The sequence below is a fragment of the Panthera uncia genome (genome assembly GCF_023721935.1).
Source record: "Panthera uncia isolate 11264 chromosome A1 unlocalized genomic scaffold, Puncia_PCG_1.0 HiC_scaffold_17, whole genome shotgun sequence".
Classification (NCBI taxonomy): Eukaryota; Metazoa; Chordata; class Mammalia; order Carnivora; family Felidae; genus Panthera; species Panthera uncia.
The window spans coordinates 140,807,557-140,827,256 of NW_026057577.1; the positions used below are offsets into that span (position 1 = coordinate 140,807,557).

Sequence of the window (19,700 nt, forward strand, 5' to 3'; positions counted from 1 at the left end):
ATTAAAAAGTAATCTTTATGCCCAACATGGGGCTTTGAACTCATGACCCCAACATCAAGGGTCACGTGCCCTATCGACTGAGCCAGCCAGGCGCCACCCAGAAAGTTGGTTTTTATTTTTTTTTTAATTTTTTTTAACATTTATTTATTTTTGAGACAGAGAGAGACAGAGCATGAACAGGGGAGGGGCAGAGTGAGAGGCAGACACAGAATCCGAAACAGGCTCCAGGCTCTGAGCTGTCAGCACAGAGCCCGACGCGGGGCTCGAACTCACGGAACGCGAGATCATGACCTGAGCCGAAGTCGGCCGCCCAACCGACCAAGCCACCCAGGCGCCCCGAAAGTTGGTTTTTAAACAGAGAGTAGTCTTTTTCCAGAGACACCAGCCAGCATTAAACTTTCAATCCCACGCACGCTTCACCCACTTGGGCTGGCTTTGCCCCGCACTTGTTCCGACAGACCCCTCAACTCCTCAAACACAGTCTACGACTTTCAAGTGCAGTCACACAGCACATACCTCTGGCTGTTCTACAGAGCACTTTGGCCTAGGGGATGTTGGATACGGGAGTGAGTGGTTTTCCATTACTTACAAACCCTGTTGATATTAAACCCAAACAGAATCCAGATATGCTTTCGTTTTCTCGCCCTACAGGATAGGACGGGATTAAAACTAAAATGAATTAACAGAAGACCCAACCATTTTGAACAAGTGACATAAAAGTGATTGTACAATTTGGACCCACTTAATTTTGTGTCTGACTGTAAAACAGTCATTATGATGAAAACAGGACTTTTCTCTATAGAGAAAAGTGTACATAAATATGGTCAGTACTGAGGTAAACAATAGTCAACCTAATGACAGGTAACCCAATAGACTGTTAATGTTTTAGATCCGTAAAAATATATGTTGTTAGTTTTACATTTTACACAGTAACCAGTCTTAAGCAGTGGAAGCACATTCCTGTAAAAACAACCGTACCCCCTTAGGAACTTGCTATTTAAGTGAAAACTAACACTAATTCTGAATTAGTCATTTCTTTATTCACATTTGTATAGGTTTCCACATATGAGGTTAGCTGTCAGTCTAAAACTTTACCTTCTTTAATGTGGTACTCAGAACTTAGCATTTTTTTCCTCCACAAGATTAGCTTCGACAGAAATAAAATGGTCTTTCTTTGATCTCACTAAAATATGAGAAAATCATCTGATCTAGAATAACAATTATTTTCATGCAAAATTCATTTGAGCAGGCAAGTCCTTGGAAAATTAACGTAAATGTCCCCTGATTCGGGCTCTTCTTCTCTCCTGGAGGCCAGGCAGATTCTACACTGGCTTGTCTGGGTCTCTTTTCCATACATAGAGAAGGCCCTACAGCTTCCTCCATGGACGGAAAGGACTTTGGTTCAAGACTGTGATGGCCCACGTTCAAGAAACTCAAGTCGTCACGGTGGCCTGAATTATATACAATTGATACAGTTCTTTGGGGACCTTTTAAATGGTGTGTGTTCCTAGTATGAAACCAGAAGCCCCCTGTGATTATTTCTTCACTTTGGAGATGAAGTAGAACAGGATTTGCCTGATCCATTTGGTCACCCAAACCTCCCTTGCATTGGACTTCTGCATGGAAGTCTGGAGAAAATACTGAGATTAGAAGGCCATGATATAAAGAATGTGGAAAGTCAAAGAAGTCCAAGTACCAGGTGGGGGAATGAAACCTGCCCCTCTATCAGAAAGTCCATCTTGACGATAAAAAGTGTTCTGGGGACGGATGGTGGTGACGGTTGCACAACAGTGTGATGTCCTTAATGCCACTGAAGTGTACATTTGAAGGTGGTTAAGGGGCACCTGGGTGGCTCAGTCAGTTAAGCGTCTTGACTTTGGCTCAGGTCATGATCTTGGGGCTCTTGGGCTCAAGTCCTGCGTTGGGCTCTGTGCTGACAGCTCGGAGCCTGGAGCCTGCTTCAGATTCTGTGTCTCCCTCTCTCTCTGCCCGCCCCCTGCTTGCTCTCTGTCTCTTAAAAATGAATAAACGTTAAAAAAATTTTTTTAAAGATGGTTAAAATGGTAAATTTTGCCACAGTAAGAAAGTACATCTTGCCACAATAAGAAAGTCAGTCTTGTACTACTATGCATATGACCCCTCAGTATGGACACATATGGCCAAAATTTAAGAGAAACTTATTCTTAAGTCAGAAAGGGACAAGGGCGTATGTTTGCATTTTTGCTATAATCTTATCATTAAAACATGTGAGGTTAGAAAGACATTAAATGTTGGCATCATATAGGAAATTCACCTCCAGGTTCTTGTTGGCATTTAAAAGTGGTGGTAATTTATATGCAGTTCCCTCTAATTCATGTGTTATTCATTACACAACTGAATTAAAAATAAAACAAAACTGGAAACACCCAATACCTCCTCTCAAATTCTTGACTCAGTGCCTTCTGCAAACGTGGCAACTATTTAAAGGTCTTTACTTTTTACTTTCTTTGTACTGGGATGCCCCTTTTCCACAATTTGGTCTTGCCCCATCCTGCCCTGCCCCCCAACACAAGGTTAAGGATAAACATAATTGATTAGTATGTCACAGAGCTTTGGGCTGCTAATCCCTGGGAAAAAGTTCTTCCTTTCAATCCTGGACTGGTGTGGAAATCATAACACTGAGTAAGGAGATGCCAGGTGAGTGGTAAGGTACAAACGCCGGGTAAGTGCCTGGACAGCTCAACTGGAACCAAAGTCTAGAACAGACATGACATGAGTATCAGTCACAGTGACTGGCTACAGGCTGTCACTGTAGCTGCCTACGAACACAAAGGGTAGGGTCCATTTTCTCATGGTCACAGTAATGTATCATGGGAAGAACTTTCAATGGGGTCAGTTAAATGACAGGAGTTATGCAAAACCATAGACAGGAGTCCGTCCCACTGGCTAAAACCAGATGCAACTTCCAAGCAGGAACGTGCTAGAAAGATCAATGAAGAACTCCCGTTGAAAACAAAAAGAAGGACTCTTGTTTCGTGTGGCTATCAGGGTGACACAAAGCCCCTTGGTCTGAGCTAATTGCTTTCCAACTCTTCTACCAGGAAACTAACTGAGAGCAGGCACAGCACAGTGTGCATTAGACGTCTGGCTTGAGTAGTACACACGAGTGATTATCCCCAGGACAAAAGATCTGGATGTTGTTTTCATCTGCCACAGCAATTAATTTTATTTCTACTAGCACAGCAGTATGAACATGGGAGAAAACATTAGCATCAAAAACACTAAGTCGCTCTTAGAAAGGATTTGTAACTTTGAAGTAGCAGACCATTAGGCAAGATTTTAAAAGCTATTTTGTATTTATTGAAGTTCAAAAACAGCCTAGCAAAGTACCTTCAAAATAAAGATGACCAAAATAAACTAGAAAAGTATTTCCAAAATAAAGATGACCAAAAATTCGTTAGCTCGAGCATATTAGTTGTCAGTTGCTGCTCTAACCTAACACATTACCATAAACTTAGTGACTTAACACAAGCGTATTATCTTACAGTTCTGCAGGTTAGAGATCCGACACGGGTTCCGTCCCACTGGGCTAAAATCAAGGTGTGGGCAGGGCCACGTTCGTTTCTGGGGGCCTTGGGAAGACTCTGTTCTCTTCCCTTTTCACCTTCAGAGACCATCCACATTCCATGGGTCATGGCTCCTTCCTCCATCTTCAGAGCCAGAAATAATGCATCTCTCTCTCTCTCTGTTCTGTTATTTTACATTTTCCTCTGATCCTGACCGTCTCCCAATTCCTCTCCTCCCCTCTTAAGGACCCTTGGGATTACACTGGGCCCACCTGGAGAACCCAGAACAACCTCCCAGGTCAGATTAGTACCTTCATCCCACCTGCAATCTTCTTCTTCTTTGCCGTCTAACCCAACGTATTCCCAGGTCCCGGGGATTTGGACACAGGCATGGTGATCGGGGGGTGGCATTATTTTACCTACCACACGTTAAATACACAGGTAAATACACATTAGATACACCACAGTTTAGTATTTTGTAATAGTTCAATAGTTGTCATTCAGTTACCTTAATCTACAGAATTAATCTTTTTTATCATAAAACATATTCAACTGGCCAGATGCAACAGTAACAAAAAAGTGTAAAGTGATATAAAACAAATTGTACAAGATTACAAAGTAGTGATGATTTGTGTGTGTGTGTTCATATATGTATATATAAAACTATACAATGTATATACATGTGTATGCGTGTGTGCGTGTGTGTGTGTGTGTGTGTGTGTACACATACCCCATACACATAGTTTTACAGTTAATTAAGTGGTTCTAGAAAATCAATATACCATAAAGATTCCTGGGAAAGTAATGCTTATAAAATAAGGCCACGTTTATAAAGATCTCAAATCAGTCAAAGACAAGGTTCCTAATGAGAACATCCAGGTTACAGACAAATTCGTTCCTGGTTAGTCCTTTCCCCTTCTCCTCTCGCTTTTTTTCCTGTTGTACTGCCCAGATTTCCTTTACCGGTGCCCTTAAAGGCCTGTGGCATGTGAAATGACTAGAGCCCGTGTGAACAAGGTCAAACCACCAAACACAAATAGGCCGGTTTGGAGGAAGTCACTGGAAAACAAAAGCATGCCATCCGTGCACCTCTGTGTCCAGGGCACCTGCAGCTCCGGAGAAGAAGGTCCCGCCCCTTTCAATGGTCGCAACACCAGCTTTGGTTCTCCAACTGGACTTTGCTTGAACATGTGACCGCTGTGAACGGCGAGGGCCGGTGCCCAGCCCACGCCAGACTTAAAAGACAGGAATGTGGTAGTGGCGGTCATTCTCCGTCAGCAGGGAGATCTCGGGCCACTCCCTGAACGGCAAGTCTGGGTAGCAGACCTCAAAGTCTCTGGAGTTAAACTTGAACAGTCTGAACACTTTTATCTTTATTTCAAGGGAGTGTCCAAGAATAAACATATCGATCTGGAGAAGAGACGAGAGAGAGGTCACAAACACACATTTCCAATTTCCCGCCCCCACCAGGGGAGGGAGCGTGTTCTCCTGAAGCTTAGGAAGCAGTGCCCTTGTTTACACACCCACACATGAACCACCGAAAGGACAGCGTCAGGAACAAATGCCCACGATGCGGAAGGCAGGGGACAAGCAGAGGAACATCTCTGTAGACTAGCATGAAGTTACAGGGGTAAAAAAAAAACAAACAAAAAAAAAACTAATAAAAAGTAAAGGATGCTCACGGTTAATATCACACTGTTTTCCAACTAGTTTTAGATAAATTTTGGTAAGAAAATGGCAGGCAATTTTGCACACCGCCTAAGAGAGCAAAGCAAAACAAAAGAAAACCTCTTTTCTATGGGAATGAAAAAGTCTTATCTGGATTTTAAAGTTTTCAATGATTTCTTTTTTTTTAACTTAAAGTTTATGTATTAGTTTTAATCATCTCTACACCCAACATGGGACTTGAACTCACGACCCGGAGATCAAGAGTCGTATGCTCTTCCAACTGAGGCAGCCGGGCGCCCCTAGAATTTCTCAATAGTGTCTATTTATCTGCACTAAGGAACCAAATGCTTTCCCAAACATTATCTCCTTCTCCGGCTGGACTTTCTCTCGGTTAAGCTCTGCTGTGGGAGAACTGCCACCATCTGAGAAGCAGAGTGAAAGCTCAGAAGGGCCTCCAGCACCGCTCAGTGGCCACGGGGCTTGACAGACACACGGCAAACTGCACGGAGCAGTGAGGTTTTTACTCTTCTTTTCCTCCTTTCAGGGGCAACAACATCAAGCCACCACTTCGCCGCAGGTGGGTTTATCACCGCTGAAAGTAAACTCCACACACCTGTGTGTTTAGGCACTGCCATAGGGTCCTGAACACATTCTTCTGCCCCAATTACCTGCTCCAGTCCACATGTGTCGCCCACAGAATTCAGGTGGTTCATCATGAAGCTCAAAGGGTCAGAGGATGTTTCCCGGGAAAACAGGAGCCGAAAAAGACTGGGAATGACTTTCTTAGTCTTCATTTGCTCATAAACTTCAGTGACTTGATAGAGCATGATGAACTTTAAAGCTTCGTAAAGTTTATATTCCAGAATCGCATCAGAAAAGAGGATGTTGCACATACTTCCTCTCTTGTGATAATCTTTAATTCCACTAAATTCAGTCCACTGGAAACACAGACGTGAGAGTGAGATTTACAGGGTAGGGGTGAATACCGACAGCATGGCATAGTTTTAAAGTACGTATAAAAATAAACCAAAGATTAACAGAGGGGACCTTTAACTTTTCATTTTTGACCCTGATTTTTTTTTAAAAAATTTAATGTTTATTTACTTCCGAGAGAGAGAGTGAGAGAGAGCGTGAGCGGGGGAAGGCCGGAGAGAGAGGGAGACACAGAATCCAAAGCAGGCTCCAGGCTCCGCGCTGTCGTAGGGCTCGAACTCACAAACCACGAGATCATGAGCTGAAGTCGGACGTTCAACCGACTGAGCCACCAGGCGCCCCTGACCCGGATTTTTTTAACCACAAGTATATATTACTTTTATAATAACAAACTAGCTTAAATATTTCTTTCAAAAAAGCACCACCGATTAGGTAAAAAACCAAGCAAGTCAGTTTCCTAAGACAGCTTAATACAGCTGGGTCGCACGGCAGATATTCCAGAGACGAACAGTAATAACTAGTATTCTTTCCCACTCGCCATGTGCCAAGCACGGTTTAAAGCCACATGTATTAACTTATTCAATCCTCACAATAACAGTACAAGGGACACAATATTCACATATCGGTTTTACTCATCAAAAAACCACAGCACAGAAATTTTACGGTATTTACCGGGGAGGGTTCATTTCAACAATTCCAAATCTGTGTCTATTAAAAGGCAGGAAAACTCTTAGTTCAAATGACAGCGTCTGTGGTGTCCCCAAGTTATGAATGGGGCACATTCCAGAAGTGCATTTCTGAATGCCCTGTCTGGACCTTGCACCACATCTCTCTGGGGAGGACGAAGGTACGGGACTGTTAAGGTTTCCTGGCCAGCCCACAAAGGCCTCCTGAACCCATAAGGGGCCTAATTATCACGTACAACGCTGCTCTCGTTGGTTACTTGGAAGGAGAAAGAACAGGAAAGCCCATCGTCAGCTCCTAGAAGAGGCGCTCCTGCCCACAGGTCCTCCCCTCGAGGCATCGGGTGACAGGCCTGACAGAGAAGAGTCACTCACTGCACCCGGGTGTGTGCTTTCACTCCTCGTCTTTTCTTCCCCCAGACACTCACCTGCGTTTTCAATAATTCCACACATTTACGTAACTTTCCAAACACATTGGAACCTGTATACTTCTCAGGACCAAAACTGTATTGCTGGATCCAATTACAACCTTGTGAAAAGAGCAGTTTTTCAGGAAGCTTGAAAAGGAAGGAGATGCCAACTGTGATTAGTACCTCAACGTTTACGACATTACAACCTAGAATATGTCACGGCACACGATCTTATCTCACTCAGGAATCTCCATTTAAAAAGACTAAATAAAAACATAGAGTTTCTTCTTTTAGATTTGTGGATTAAGTGATTTGGATCATAGTCTTCCCCCCCCCGCCTTTTTTTTTTTTGAGAGAGAGAGAGAGCACAAGCAGGAGAGAGGGGCAGAGAGGGAGAGAATCTTTTCCTTTTTTAATGTTTCCTTATTTATTTTTGAGAGAGTGAGAGGCAGAGACAGAGCACGAGTGGGGGAGGGGGCAGAGGGAGAGAAAGAGAGAATCTTAAGCAGGCTCCGTGCTCAGCGTGGAGCCCGACTTGGGGCTTGATCCCACGAACCACGAGACCATGACCTGAGCCGAAACCAAGAGTTGGACACTTGACCCACTGGGCCACCCAGGCACCCCACAGAGAGAGACAGAATCTTAAGTGGGCTCCACACCTAGCATGGAGCCCGACGCAGGGCTCAAACTCACAACTGTGAGATCAGATCCCGACCTGAGCCAACATTCAAGAGTTGGATGCTTAACCGACTGAGCCGCCCAGGTGCCCCTGGATCGTATTTTTTTTTTTTAATGTTTATTTTTGAGAGAGAGAGGGAGACAGAGTACAAGGAGAGGGGGAGAGAGAGAGAGAGAGAGAGAGAAAGGGAGACACAGAATCCAAAGCAGGATCCAGGCTCCAAGCTGTCAGCACAGAGCCTGATGCGGGACTTGAACCCACAAACTGTGAAATCATCACCTGAGCTGAAGTCAGACGCTTAACCGACTGAGCCACCCAGGCGCCCCGTGGATCATATTCTTAATTTACAATTTCACAGCTGATGAAAACCTACATGAAGATTTTGTCTATGAAACCATCTTTCTGCATAAAACACTTCCCAAACTGCCTAGGTATATCCGTTTGGAAATTATTTTTACCCTAACAACGCTAGAATACCGTAGCATATCGCGGAGCATATGGATTGTAGAATAAGGCACTTGGGGCTCCAAACCTCACTCTGTCACTCACCAGCCAGGAGACTGCTCAACCAGTGCAGATTATTTACCCTCTGAGCCTCATCCTCTACCATAAATCAAGGACAAGATATCCATTTTACAGGACTCCGGCTGGGACTAAGTAAGACCACAGAATCTGTAAGACTCTGATCCAGTGAAGGGATCGAGCCCATAGCCCATACCCGGCTGAGCCTGGGGAGCCCCGGGGTGTGGCCATATTCTCTGTCCTCGGCAGCTGGCCGCGGGGCTGGCACACTGCACACACTTGACGAGCGCTTCCTAGATAAAATGAAACTAATAAAAGCAACTCTCAAGGAAGAAATGGGAAGGAAATAGACCATGTGCAGCTATATATATGCATATACTTTATATACTCCTATTTCTTTGTGCTTCTGCCCTTAAATGCACATCCTAGGTTGAACTTCCTACACTCAAAATAAAAATTCAGGTTGTTCATCAAGAATGTACTGCCTCAGGGCACCTCAGTGGCTCAGTTGGTTGAGCGTCCGACTCTCAGTTTCAGTTCAGGTCACGATCCCAGGGTTGTGGGATCGAGCCCTGCAGCGGGCTCCATGCTGAGTGTAGAGCCTGCTTAGATATTCTCTTTCTCTCCCTCTCTGCCCCTCTCCCCTACTCATGCTCGCTCTCTCTCTCTCCCTAAAAAGTAAAAAACAAAAAATAAAGAATAAAAATAAATAAATAAAATAAAATAAAGAATATACTGCCTTATACCATTAAAATGAAAAAAAAAAAAACCAACACGGCACAGACTGGGAGAAAATATTTGCAAATCACATATCTGATAAAGCACTTGTGTTCAGGATATATAAAGAAATCTCAAAATCCAATCAGTAATAAAATAAAAAGGGGCAAAAGATTTGAACAGACGCTTCTCTAAAAAGATAATAATGGATGGCCAATAAGCACCCGGAAAGATGTTCCTCCCTCCTGACTAGCGGAATGCCAACTAAAAGCACAGTGACACCAGCGCACATCTATCAGAATGGCTAAAAAACCCAAAAAACAAAAAACCCCAAATCTGACAATCCTGGTTAGAACTGGGAACAACTGGAACTCTTACCCACTATTGGTGGAAATGCAAACTGGCTGCACCACACGGGAGATCAGTCTGGTAGGTTCTTATGAACTCGGACCTACACCTACCACATGAGCCAACAATCTCACTCCCAGGCATTCGCCCAAAAGGAACGAAAACTTCCATCCATACAAAATCTTGTATGGGACTGTCAAAAACTAGAGATAATCCAGATGTCCTTCAACTGAAGAACGGATAAACACACTATGTCATACTTACATCAAGGAATATCACTCAACAGTAAAAAGGAATGAACTACAAATTCACAGAATGTGGATGAATTGAAATGCATTTTTTAAAAAAGTTTTTTAATGTTTTATTTTTGAGAGACAGAGAGAGAGTACGAGCAGGGGAAGGAACAGAGAGAGAGAGACACAGACAGACAGAATCCAAAGCAGGCTCCAGGCTCAGAGCTGTCAGCACAGAGCCCGACGTGAGGCTTGAACTCGTGAACCACGAGATCATGACCTGAGCCGAAGTCGGACGCTTAACTGACTGAGCCACCCAGGCACCCCTGAATTGCAATGCATTTTGCTAAGCGAGAGAAGTCAGATGCAAAAGGCTACACACTGGATAGTTCCATTGATATGACATTCTGGAAAAGGTAAAACCATAGGGTCTTAAGACCAACCAGCGATGGCCCTGGGCTAGGGGTGAGGAAGGGCTGACTACAAAGGAACAGTGGAGAATCTCTGGAGCGCTCTATGCGTTTGTTAAACCTCAAATAACCGTAGAGTAAAAAAGTGAGTTTCAGTAGACCACCTTGCTTCTGAAGAATGGATGCCCTTCTCGAGCAAAGATGGTGGCATCCAAAGCAAACACAACTGAGCATGGCAGCCTTTCTGAGATGGAGGGGGCCACAGGGCCTTCGAAGGCTCCTTCAACCTCGGGACGCACAAAGCCGCCCACTGAAGACCCAGCCATCTGCGCTACAGTTCTTGTCAACGCACCATTCCCTGCCCCCCCCCCCCGCCCCGTTTCCAGCGGACATACCTTCACAATGTCTTTTTCTTTCATCCACGACGGAAAGGAGAGGCCCTGGCTGAATATCTGAAACAACACTGACCTCAGTGCGTCATAGTTGTCTCTCTTTACTTGTCGGACACATTTGATGTGATGCCTCCAAAACAGCTCCTCGTAAGCCTGTCCACACAAAAACAGAAAGTTCATTTTCAAACCCTCTGGATAAGGGAATAGAGAGAGTGAATTCACTGTATTGTCAGCGAGGCATTACCCCCAAAGAAAGGGGGCAACAGAGACAATAACAATTATAAATTATGAATGCGACCACATGTCACTATTTTATTCTGAGAGCAGGGGAGGTGAGCAGGGGAGGGACAGAGAGAGAGGGAAAGAGAGAATCCCAAGCAGACTCCGCACTACCAGCACATAGCCCAATGCGGGGCTCGAATCTATGAACGAGGAGACCATGACCTGAGCCGACATCAAAAGTCAGAGGCTTAACCAACTGAGCCACCCGGGTACCCCATGAGGACATGTCATTTTAAAGGGACATTTGTGGGGCACCTGGCGGTTCGGTAGGTTAAGCATCCAACTTTGGCTCAGATCATGATCTCGTGGTTTGTGGGTTTAAGCCCCACGTTGGGCTCTGTGCTGACAGCCTGGAGCCTGAAGTCTCCTTCGGATTCTGTATCTCCCCGCCCCCCCCCTCTTAAAAATAAATAAACATTAAAAATTCTTTAAATAAAAATAAAAAAAATAAAAGGACATTTGTGTGTATTGAGTCTGTGTCATGCTTTTTCAACTGACACCTTCCTGGAAGCCCAGGAGCAAGGGAATGTCATTTAGGGGTGATGATGGCTATAACGTGACCACAGGGAAAAGAAAATACTATATACATTTAAGACCGTGCTAAAAAGGACTTGAAACAAAAATTTCTTTTTTTTAAATTTTCAAAAAATGTTTATTTATTATTGAGAAACAGAGACAGAGCACAAGCAGGGGAGGGGCAGAGAGAAGGGGACACACAGAATCGGAAGCAGGCTCCAGGCTCTGAGCTGTCAGCACAGAGCCCGACGCGGGGCTCGAACTCACAAACCGCGAGATCATGACCGGAGCCGAAGTCGGACGCTTAACCGACTGAGCCACCCAGGCTCCCCTTAAAATAAAAATTTCTCATTGCTGACAAGGTTGGATAGCACTGCTGGGAAAAGTTACCAAGGTCGGTCCAATGGAAAATTCTAAAACTCCTCAGAATTTTACATCCAGGTGCCTAATCCCTGCAAAGACAGAAGTCCCCCCTGCTTGTCCAGAGAGCCCGTAGGCTTGGCGGGCAGAGCTGAAGAGTGCCACCCTCGAGTTTCCTGAAGTGACAGCCTACGGTACGCCATCGTCCACGCCCTCAGTAAAGCAGGGTGGAATGTTAGTGCCCTGATTTTTACACACAAATTCCCCATCGTCCGTGACCTGTATAAACTGACGCACCTTCCGCATCAGCTTGGCACGCGGCGTCTCTCCCTTCCATTCTCTGGCAGAGTAACTGAGGAGATCGACCTCCGCCTCCACGCTGAGGTTCCCTGGACCAAATCAGATAGGAAAGGTAGTGAATTTTCCCTTTTCCTCGCCCTTCTTGATCCCTCCCCGCACCTTAGAAATAAGAAAACATGAAAATACTTACTTTTGAACTTTCTCTGCAGATATCCAATCCACCTGAAAGGTAAAGGGAAAATAATATCAAAAATCTACTCTGGAAAGCAAGGGTCTACTGGTGAAACCGGAGGATAATACAACCACCTACCATTTCAGCCGGCGCCCTAAATAGGAGTGCATCCTCCTCACGTAGCAGAGGGCAGCCACCAGGAATGCTACCGCCAGCGTCACTGAGCCCCTGGCTATCTTCCACGCAGTATCCAAGGCTTGGCTGGTGACCAGCGTCCAGGAGTGAACCTGGTCACTTCCTGCAAAAATTTAATAATAGAAAAAAGACACGTCACAATTACCCAAGTCTGCTTTAAGGGAGGGAAATATACCGCTCATTGTACCTGCCAAGTGTCTGTCATTGATTACATAAACAGTTTTTAAGGCATTCAAAAATTCAATCTGAAAGTTAAAGAAACACCCAGTTCTCCTCTAATCAATGTCATATGTAAGAATGTCTTTGTCCCACACAATTCACGAGGAATAATCATAGAGTATAGGCTTCGGAATCCCTCAGACCTGTTCAAAACCCGTGTCTCGACTACCCTGGCTGTGTGACTGTGAGAAAGCTCACTTCTCTACTCCCAATTGTCCTGACGGCAACACTGGGGAAAAATGCCGATCTCCCCGGAGAAAGATGGAATGAAATTAATTAAGAATGCACCCTGTGTTGCATATCTGCTGAATCCATGAATGGTTCCAGCAGGGATCCTGCTCCACACCAGAGTCCTCCAGTGATGCCGCCACCATGTACCTCTGCCCACTTGGGTTTGTTTTGTTTGTTTTTTAAGTAGAGAGAGAGCACAACTGGAGGAGGGGGCAGAGGGAGAGAGACAGAATCTCCAGCAGGCTCCACGCGCAGCGCAGAGCCCAACGTGGGACTCAATCCCACAACCTCGGGATCATGACCTGAGCTGAAATCAAGAGTTGGACACTCAATTGACAGAGTGACCCAGGTGCCCCGCCTTTTTTTTTTTTTTTTAATTTTAGAGCCACTTGGATATTCTTAAAGCATTAGGAGCGATGATAGATGGCATCACCTTAACACACACAATGAGTGGTCCAAACCGCGGGCACACAGACATCATTTCCAGGGAGTGGACACCTCAGCAGAGCTGTGAGGTGGAGACAGATGTGTTGTGTGTGGTCCACACTGCAATTCCTGATTTGGCCAGAGAGCATGAACGGGCCTCAAGAGCTCCAACCGCATACTTGCAATATGTTACTATGTGCAGCACATTCCCAATTATATGATGCTTGAGCATGTAAGATGCCGAAGCACAAATGAGCAAGAGAACTTTTGAATAGTGGCCAAACCTCCTGGGGTTCATTGTGAAATCTTTCCCTCCCTGGCACAAGGTTTAGTAAAATTCCAGTGATTAACGGTAGTAAAAGCCTCAGCAATTCAGAATCTACAGTTTTAGCATTTTTTTTTTAAAGTAGGCTCCACACCCAATGTGGGGCCTGAACTCCTGGCCCTGAGATCAAGAGTCGCATGCCCCACCGACTGAGCCAGCCAGGTGCCCAAATGTTAGCACTTTTGATCATCCCGATAGTTGATGTACATTTAAACTCTCACAAGAATTTACTAGCAAATAAAGAAATAAAGTTACCAGTGAATGAACCTAGACATATTTGCAATTACTTAAAAGGGCATTTTCTTCTTTTTTATGTTAGTTATTATTTTTTAATATAATTTATTGTCAAATTGGCTAACATGCAGTGTGTACAGTGTGCTCTTTTTGGGGGGTAGATTCCCATGATTCCTCGTTTATCGTCAACACCCAGTGCTCATCCGAACAAGTGCCCTCCTCAATGCCCATCACCCATTTGCCCCTCTCCTCCATCCCCCCTCCCATCAACCCTCAGTTTGTTCTCTGTATTTAAGAGTCTCTTATGCTTTGCCTCCCTCCCTCTCTGTTTGTAACCATTTTTTCCCCTTCCCCTCCCCCATGGCCTTCTGTTAAGTTTCTCAAATTCCACATATGAGTGAAAACATATGATATCTGTCCTCTGACTTATTTCACTCAGCGTAATACCCTCCAGTTCCATCCACATTGCTGTAAATGGCAAGATTTCATTCTTTCTCATTGCCAAGTAGCATTCCATTGTATATATAAACCATATCTTCTTTATCCATTCATCAGTGGATGGATATTTAGGCTCTTTCCATAGTTTGGCTATTGTTGAAAGCGCTGCTGTAAACATTGAGATACATGTGCCCCTATGAATCAGCACTCTGTATCCTTCGGATAAATTCCTAGCAGTGCTATTGCTGGGTCGTAAGTTGTTCTATTTTTAATTTTTTGAGGAACCTCCACACTGTTTTCCAGAGCAGCGGCACCAGTTTGCACTCCCACCAACAGTGCAAGAGGGTTCCCGTTTCTCCACATCCTTGCCAGCATCTGTTGTTTCCTGAGTTGTTCACTTTAGCCACTCTGACTAGTGTGAGGTGATATCTCAGTGTGGCTTTGATTTGTATTTCCCTGATGATGAATGACGTTGAGCATCTTTTCATGTGTCTGTTGGCCATCTATCCAAAGATGCCTTCTTTGGAAAAGTGTCTATTCATGTCTTCTGCTCATTTCTTCACTAGGTTATTCGTTTTTTGGGTGTTGAGTTTGGTAACTTCTTTATAGATTTTGGATACTAACCCTTTATCTGATATGTCATTTGCAAATATCTTTTCCATTCCATTGGTTGCCTTTTAGTTTTGTTGATTGTTTCCTTTGCAGTGCAGAAGCTTTTTATCTTGATGAGGTCTCAATAGTTCATTTTTGCTTTTAATTCCCTTGCCTTTGGAGACGTGTCAAGCAAGAAATTGCTGTGGCTGAGGTCAAAGAGGTTGTTGCCTGTTTTCTCCTCTAGGGTTTTGATGGTTTCCTGTCTCACATTTAGGTCTTTCATCCATCTTGAGTTTGTTTTTGTGTATGATGTAAGAAAGTGGTCTATTTTCATTCTTCTGCATGTTGCTGTCCAGTTCTCCCAGCACCATTTGTTAAAGAGACTGTCTTTTTTTCCCATTGGATACTCTTTCCTGCTTTGTCAAAGATTAGTTGGCCATACATTTGTGGGTCCAATTCTGGGTTCTCTATTCTATTCCACTGGTCTATGTGTCTGTTTTGTGCCAATACCATACTGTCTTGATGATGACAACTTTGTGGTAGAGGCTAAAGTCTGGGATTGTGATGCCTACTGCTTTGGTTTTCTTTTTCAACATTACTTTGCCCATTGGGGGTCTTTGTGGTTCCACACAAATTTTAGGATTGTTTGTTCTAGCTCTGAGAAGAATGCTGGTACAATTTTGATTGGGATTACATTGAATGTGTAGATTGCTTTGGGTAGTATTGATGTTTTAACAATATTTATTCTTCCAATTCATGAGCACGGAATGTTTTCCCATTTCTTTGTGTCTACTTCAATTTCCTTCATAAGCTTTCTATAGTTTTCAGCATACAGATCTTTTACATCTTTGGTTAGGTTTATTCGTAGGTATTTTATGGTTCTTGGTGCAATTGTAAATGGGATCGATTTCTTGATTTCTCTTTCTGTTGCTTCATTATCGGTGTATAGAAATGCAACTGATTTCTGTACATTGACTTTGTATCCTGTGACTTTGTTGAATTCATGTTATCAGTTTTAGCAGATTTTAGTGGAGTCTTTTGGGTTTTCCAGGTAGAGTACCATGTCATCTGCAAAAAGTAAAAGTCTGACTACTTCTTTGACAATTTCGATGACTTTTATTTCATTTTGTTGTTTGGTTGCTGATGCTAGGACTTCCAACACTATGCTAAACAACAGCGGTGAGATGGACATCCCTGTCGTGTTCCTGATCTCAGGGGGAAAGTTCTCAGTTTAAAAGAACATTTTCAAAAACAGGTACTCATCTGTTTAGAACAATTAATTAGCTGTTCACTCTACATTTACTCCTACCTAGATATTTAGTAAAACTTTGTGTGAGTTGTTTAAAAATGTAAAGCTAATAAATAAAACAAGTCAATAAAAAAATGTAAAAAAATGTAAAGCTATACTGCCTTTACATCTACAATTTAGATTTTTATTAATTCAGTGATTTCTCAACTGTGAAAAATTCTGACATATGTAAATAATTTTAGTAAGTCCTTAAATTCAGGAAAGACTAGAACTTTGTCTATGCGATACATAATTTCTTTTAACGTATTTATAAACTTTTCCTAGAAAAATGAATATTACACATGATTTTAGTTTGTTTTTTCTCTTCATACACATTAGACATCTTTTCATTTAACTACACATAGATCTACATTATTCTCTTTAAAGAATGCATAATATTTTAGTGTACATATAGACCATCACATGGGGTGCCTGAGTGGCTCTGTTGGTTAAGTGTCCAACTCTTGATTTTGGCTCAGATCATGATCTCACGGTTCATGGGATCGAGCCCTGCATTGGGCTCTGTACTGATAGCATAGAGCATGCTTGGGATTCTCCCTCTCCCTCTTTCTCTCTCTACTCTTCCCCCACTCTCTCTCTCTCAAAAAAAAAAAAAAAAAAAAAAAAAGATAGACAATCATATGTAACATAATCATTGCCTTACCAATAAACAATTTGGATTATTTCCCATTTTTCACTCTTACAAACACTGCTGAGAAAGACATTATCTTCCAATAGTCCTTATGAAGACTCATGGTAGCTTTTAGGATAATTTCAAAAAGAGGAACTTTGGATCAAGGGGTGTGTACGTTTTTAGTTTTGACAGATATTGCCAAAGCACCCTCCAAAACAAACCATCAACTAACACCCCCTTATATGTATGAGCGTCCCTGTGTCCCTAAACACCAGTTCCAGTCGTGAATTCTCACAGCCGTCCACATTTCTGTAGGAACACATTCACATTTCTTCTTCCAGGAAGAGCCTTTTAGAGCATCTGCCCATTTCCCACTGGGTGGCGCTCGTGTTTGTGTGGACTCAGAGGGCCTGCGGTCACTGAGGTAGGGTCTGGCTGCCGCGCCCTCCATGGGGCACACTGCTCTCATCTGTCACAGACTCTAACCAACCCACTGTAGTCCCGGGGTTACTTCCAGGCCTTTTGGGGCCCTTGATTTGAGACCCCCTAAGCCAGGGCCTTCTCCTGAGCATGAGGCCACTCCATAGCAGCTGCCCAGGGCTTCCACGGGACCCACTACAGATTGTGGCTCTCCTCACTCCTACACACACACAACACACTTCCTTAGCCTAATGCCCTCATCCTTGAAATTAAGCCCTGCCTCCAACCCAGAAAAAGGATATGATCAACTTATTAGAAAAAAACATGTGAGGGCTCAGTATGCTTTTTCCGTGCAAACCTAGACTACAAACTTAAACTCCTGGTTTCCCCCTACCTAACTGGCACAGGTTTTGGTCAAGTGACTCAAACCAAAGAAGGACCAGGGTGCACGAACATGGCGGCTGGTGTGGATGCCAGGGAGCGACCTGGAGGAGGGAACCCGTAAGTCCCGTGTAAGCGGCTGCAGCTCACACAGCCCTGAGGTGTTTGTACAATATATGAAAATATTATAAGGAGTGGGCTTCTTCATCTAAGGAGAGGAAGTGCAGTGTTTTAGTAGGAAAAAGTATGGCTCCATTGATAATTAAAATAGCTACAGTTCGAGTTTCGCTATAAGCCAGAGCCCCTTATGGGCTTTCCAGGCGTTCTCTTGGGTCACCTGGGTGGCTCAGTCCATTAAGCGTCCAACTCTTGGTTTAGGCTCAGGTCATGATCTCATGATTCGTGAGTTTGAGCCCCGTGTCAGGCTCTGAGCTGACAGCAGAGAGCCTGCTTGGGATTCTCTCTCCCTCTCTCTGCATACTGCCCCCTCACCCCACGCCCCGCACATGTGTGCTTTCTCTCGCTCTCACTCTCTCTCAAAATAAATCAATAAACTTAAAAAAAATAAAGTAATTCTCTCATTTGCTCCTGCAAACATTGTCCCACCCCCATCCCGGCCCTGCTCCTACACTGGTGACTTCTTGGGCTTCTGTTTCTCCGCCTGGGGATCGAAACACAATGCAACAGTGCCTGGAACACAGGAAGTGCCATGCTGGCCCTCATGATCCTTCCTGCAGAGTCACATGGTAGGGGAAGGAGGGCATGGGCGGAGTGGTTCCTGCCTCTGGAGTGGCTGGTTGTAAGGGTGGGTGGAAATGTTAGGGAAGCGCTGAGCAAGCCGTCTGGCAAAGCCTAAGTCCCTAGTCTGTGTTGATCATTATTTTTATTGCTACTACTGTAACCACCCTTATTCTGCAGATGAGGATGCGAGGGAGAGAGAGATTAAATATGTAAGTGGTAAAGCTGGAATCCCAAGACAGAGCAATGCGATGCCAACATTGAGTGCCTTATCGCTTGGCTGTCCTGCCTGTGAACTGTGCAGCTGAGTAAGTCTTCAAATTAACTTTGCTGCAGCAAGTGGAATTAAGAGTCTTTAAAAAGAGAATTGAAATCAATTTTTCCCGCGCGTGTCAACAACTGTTTATAACTCAAAAGCAACAGCCATAGGCAAGAATACCACAAATGAGGTGCCTTGCAAAATACTATCACAAACATGACTTGGATGATCTCATGAGTCAAATCTCATCTCCCCAAATACAGCTGAGGGGGGATTAAAGTCTCTCATGGCAGGATCTTCACGGGGGAATCCCCCGTCCGCCAGCCCAGGGAGAGAATTCAGGGAGGATTCAGCCCTGGCCCAGCCTCCCCTCCCCTGCCCAAGAGGACCCGGGCTTGGGTGAGGCTTTACCCCGACAAACAGGAAGGAGGGCAAGGCCCCACCGGTGATCTGGTCATTGAACACAATACAGAGAGGAAGGAGGACGAGGACCTCCCAGAAACAAGGGATGGGGGCAGGTTTTGGTGATGAAGAATCTCCAGGAAGCGAAGAGGAGAGGAAGAGAACAGAAGCACCGTCAGAATTATGGGTTTGGTCCTCTTTCAGGTTCGTCAAGAGACAAAAAACCCACAGTGTCTTTTCAGGACTTTTGGAATGGACAACCCGGCTGGTGGCTGAAATGAGGCCGCCGTGCATTTCTGTCCTATTGGAAAGTGGATTACTTAGGCCTCACACATCCCCCCAGTCTTCAGCACGAAGACACGCGAGAGACCCCAACCCATACTGTGGGAAGAAGTCATGCTTAAGTAGCTAGGATATCCTGCAGTAACTGCACCAGAGCCTCCTGAAGTCAACGACGCGGCTATCTGAACGTAAAATCCAATCTGCCATCACTCAAACTACATATGGCAGATGAGACCACTGACTAGAACTGAAAAGAGAGAAAAAAAAAAAAAAAAGCCACCTTTTTGTGGTCAAATTCTACTTAGAATGTTTTCCATTCTCTAAAACGTACCAAAGCCGAAGTAATTCACACATTAAAACAGGAAACCAAAAAGAAAAAAAGAAAAAGAAAAAGGGCCCTGAAAACAAAACCAAAACTCACTGAAGAGCCGGAAACAGAGTGATTCTGCACACGGCAGCTCCCC

At 44.2% G+C, this 19,700-nt stretch overlaps 1 protein-coding gene across 1 annotated transcript in view; it reads right to left on the reverse strand.

Moving 5' to 3' along the window:
• Positions 1–3,176: 3,176 nt before the first annotated feature.
• Positions 3,177–19,700, reverse strand: part of OTULINL (OTU deubiquitinase with linear linkage specificity like) — a 30,574-nt gene continuing 14,050 nt past the window's right edge. Inside the window, exons 2-8 of the mRNA XM_049648767.1 lie at positions 12,309–12,468; positions 12,189–12,220; positions 11,996–12,087; positions 10,544–10,693; positions 7,258–7,386; positions 5,882–6,151; positions 3,177–4,955 (exon numbers count right to left, since the gene is read on the reverse strand). Of these exons, the coding sequence (XP_049504724.1) occupies positions 4,782–4,955; positions 5,882–6,151; positions 7,258–7,386; positions 10,544–10,693; positions 11,996–12,087; positions 12,189–12,220; positions 12,309–12,468 (1,007 nt within the window). The 3' untranslated portion in view covers positions 3,177–4,781. The remainder of the gene's footprint in view (positions 4,956–5,881; positions 6,152–7,257; positions 7,387–10,543; positions 10,694–11,995; positions 12,088–12,188; positions 12,221–12,308; positions 12,469–19,700) is intronic.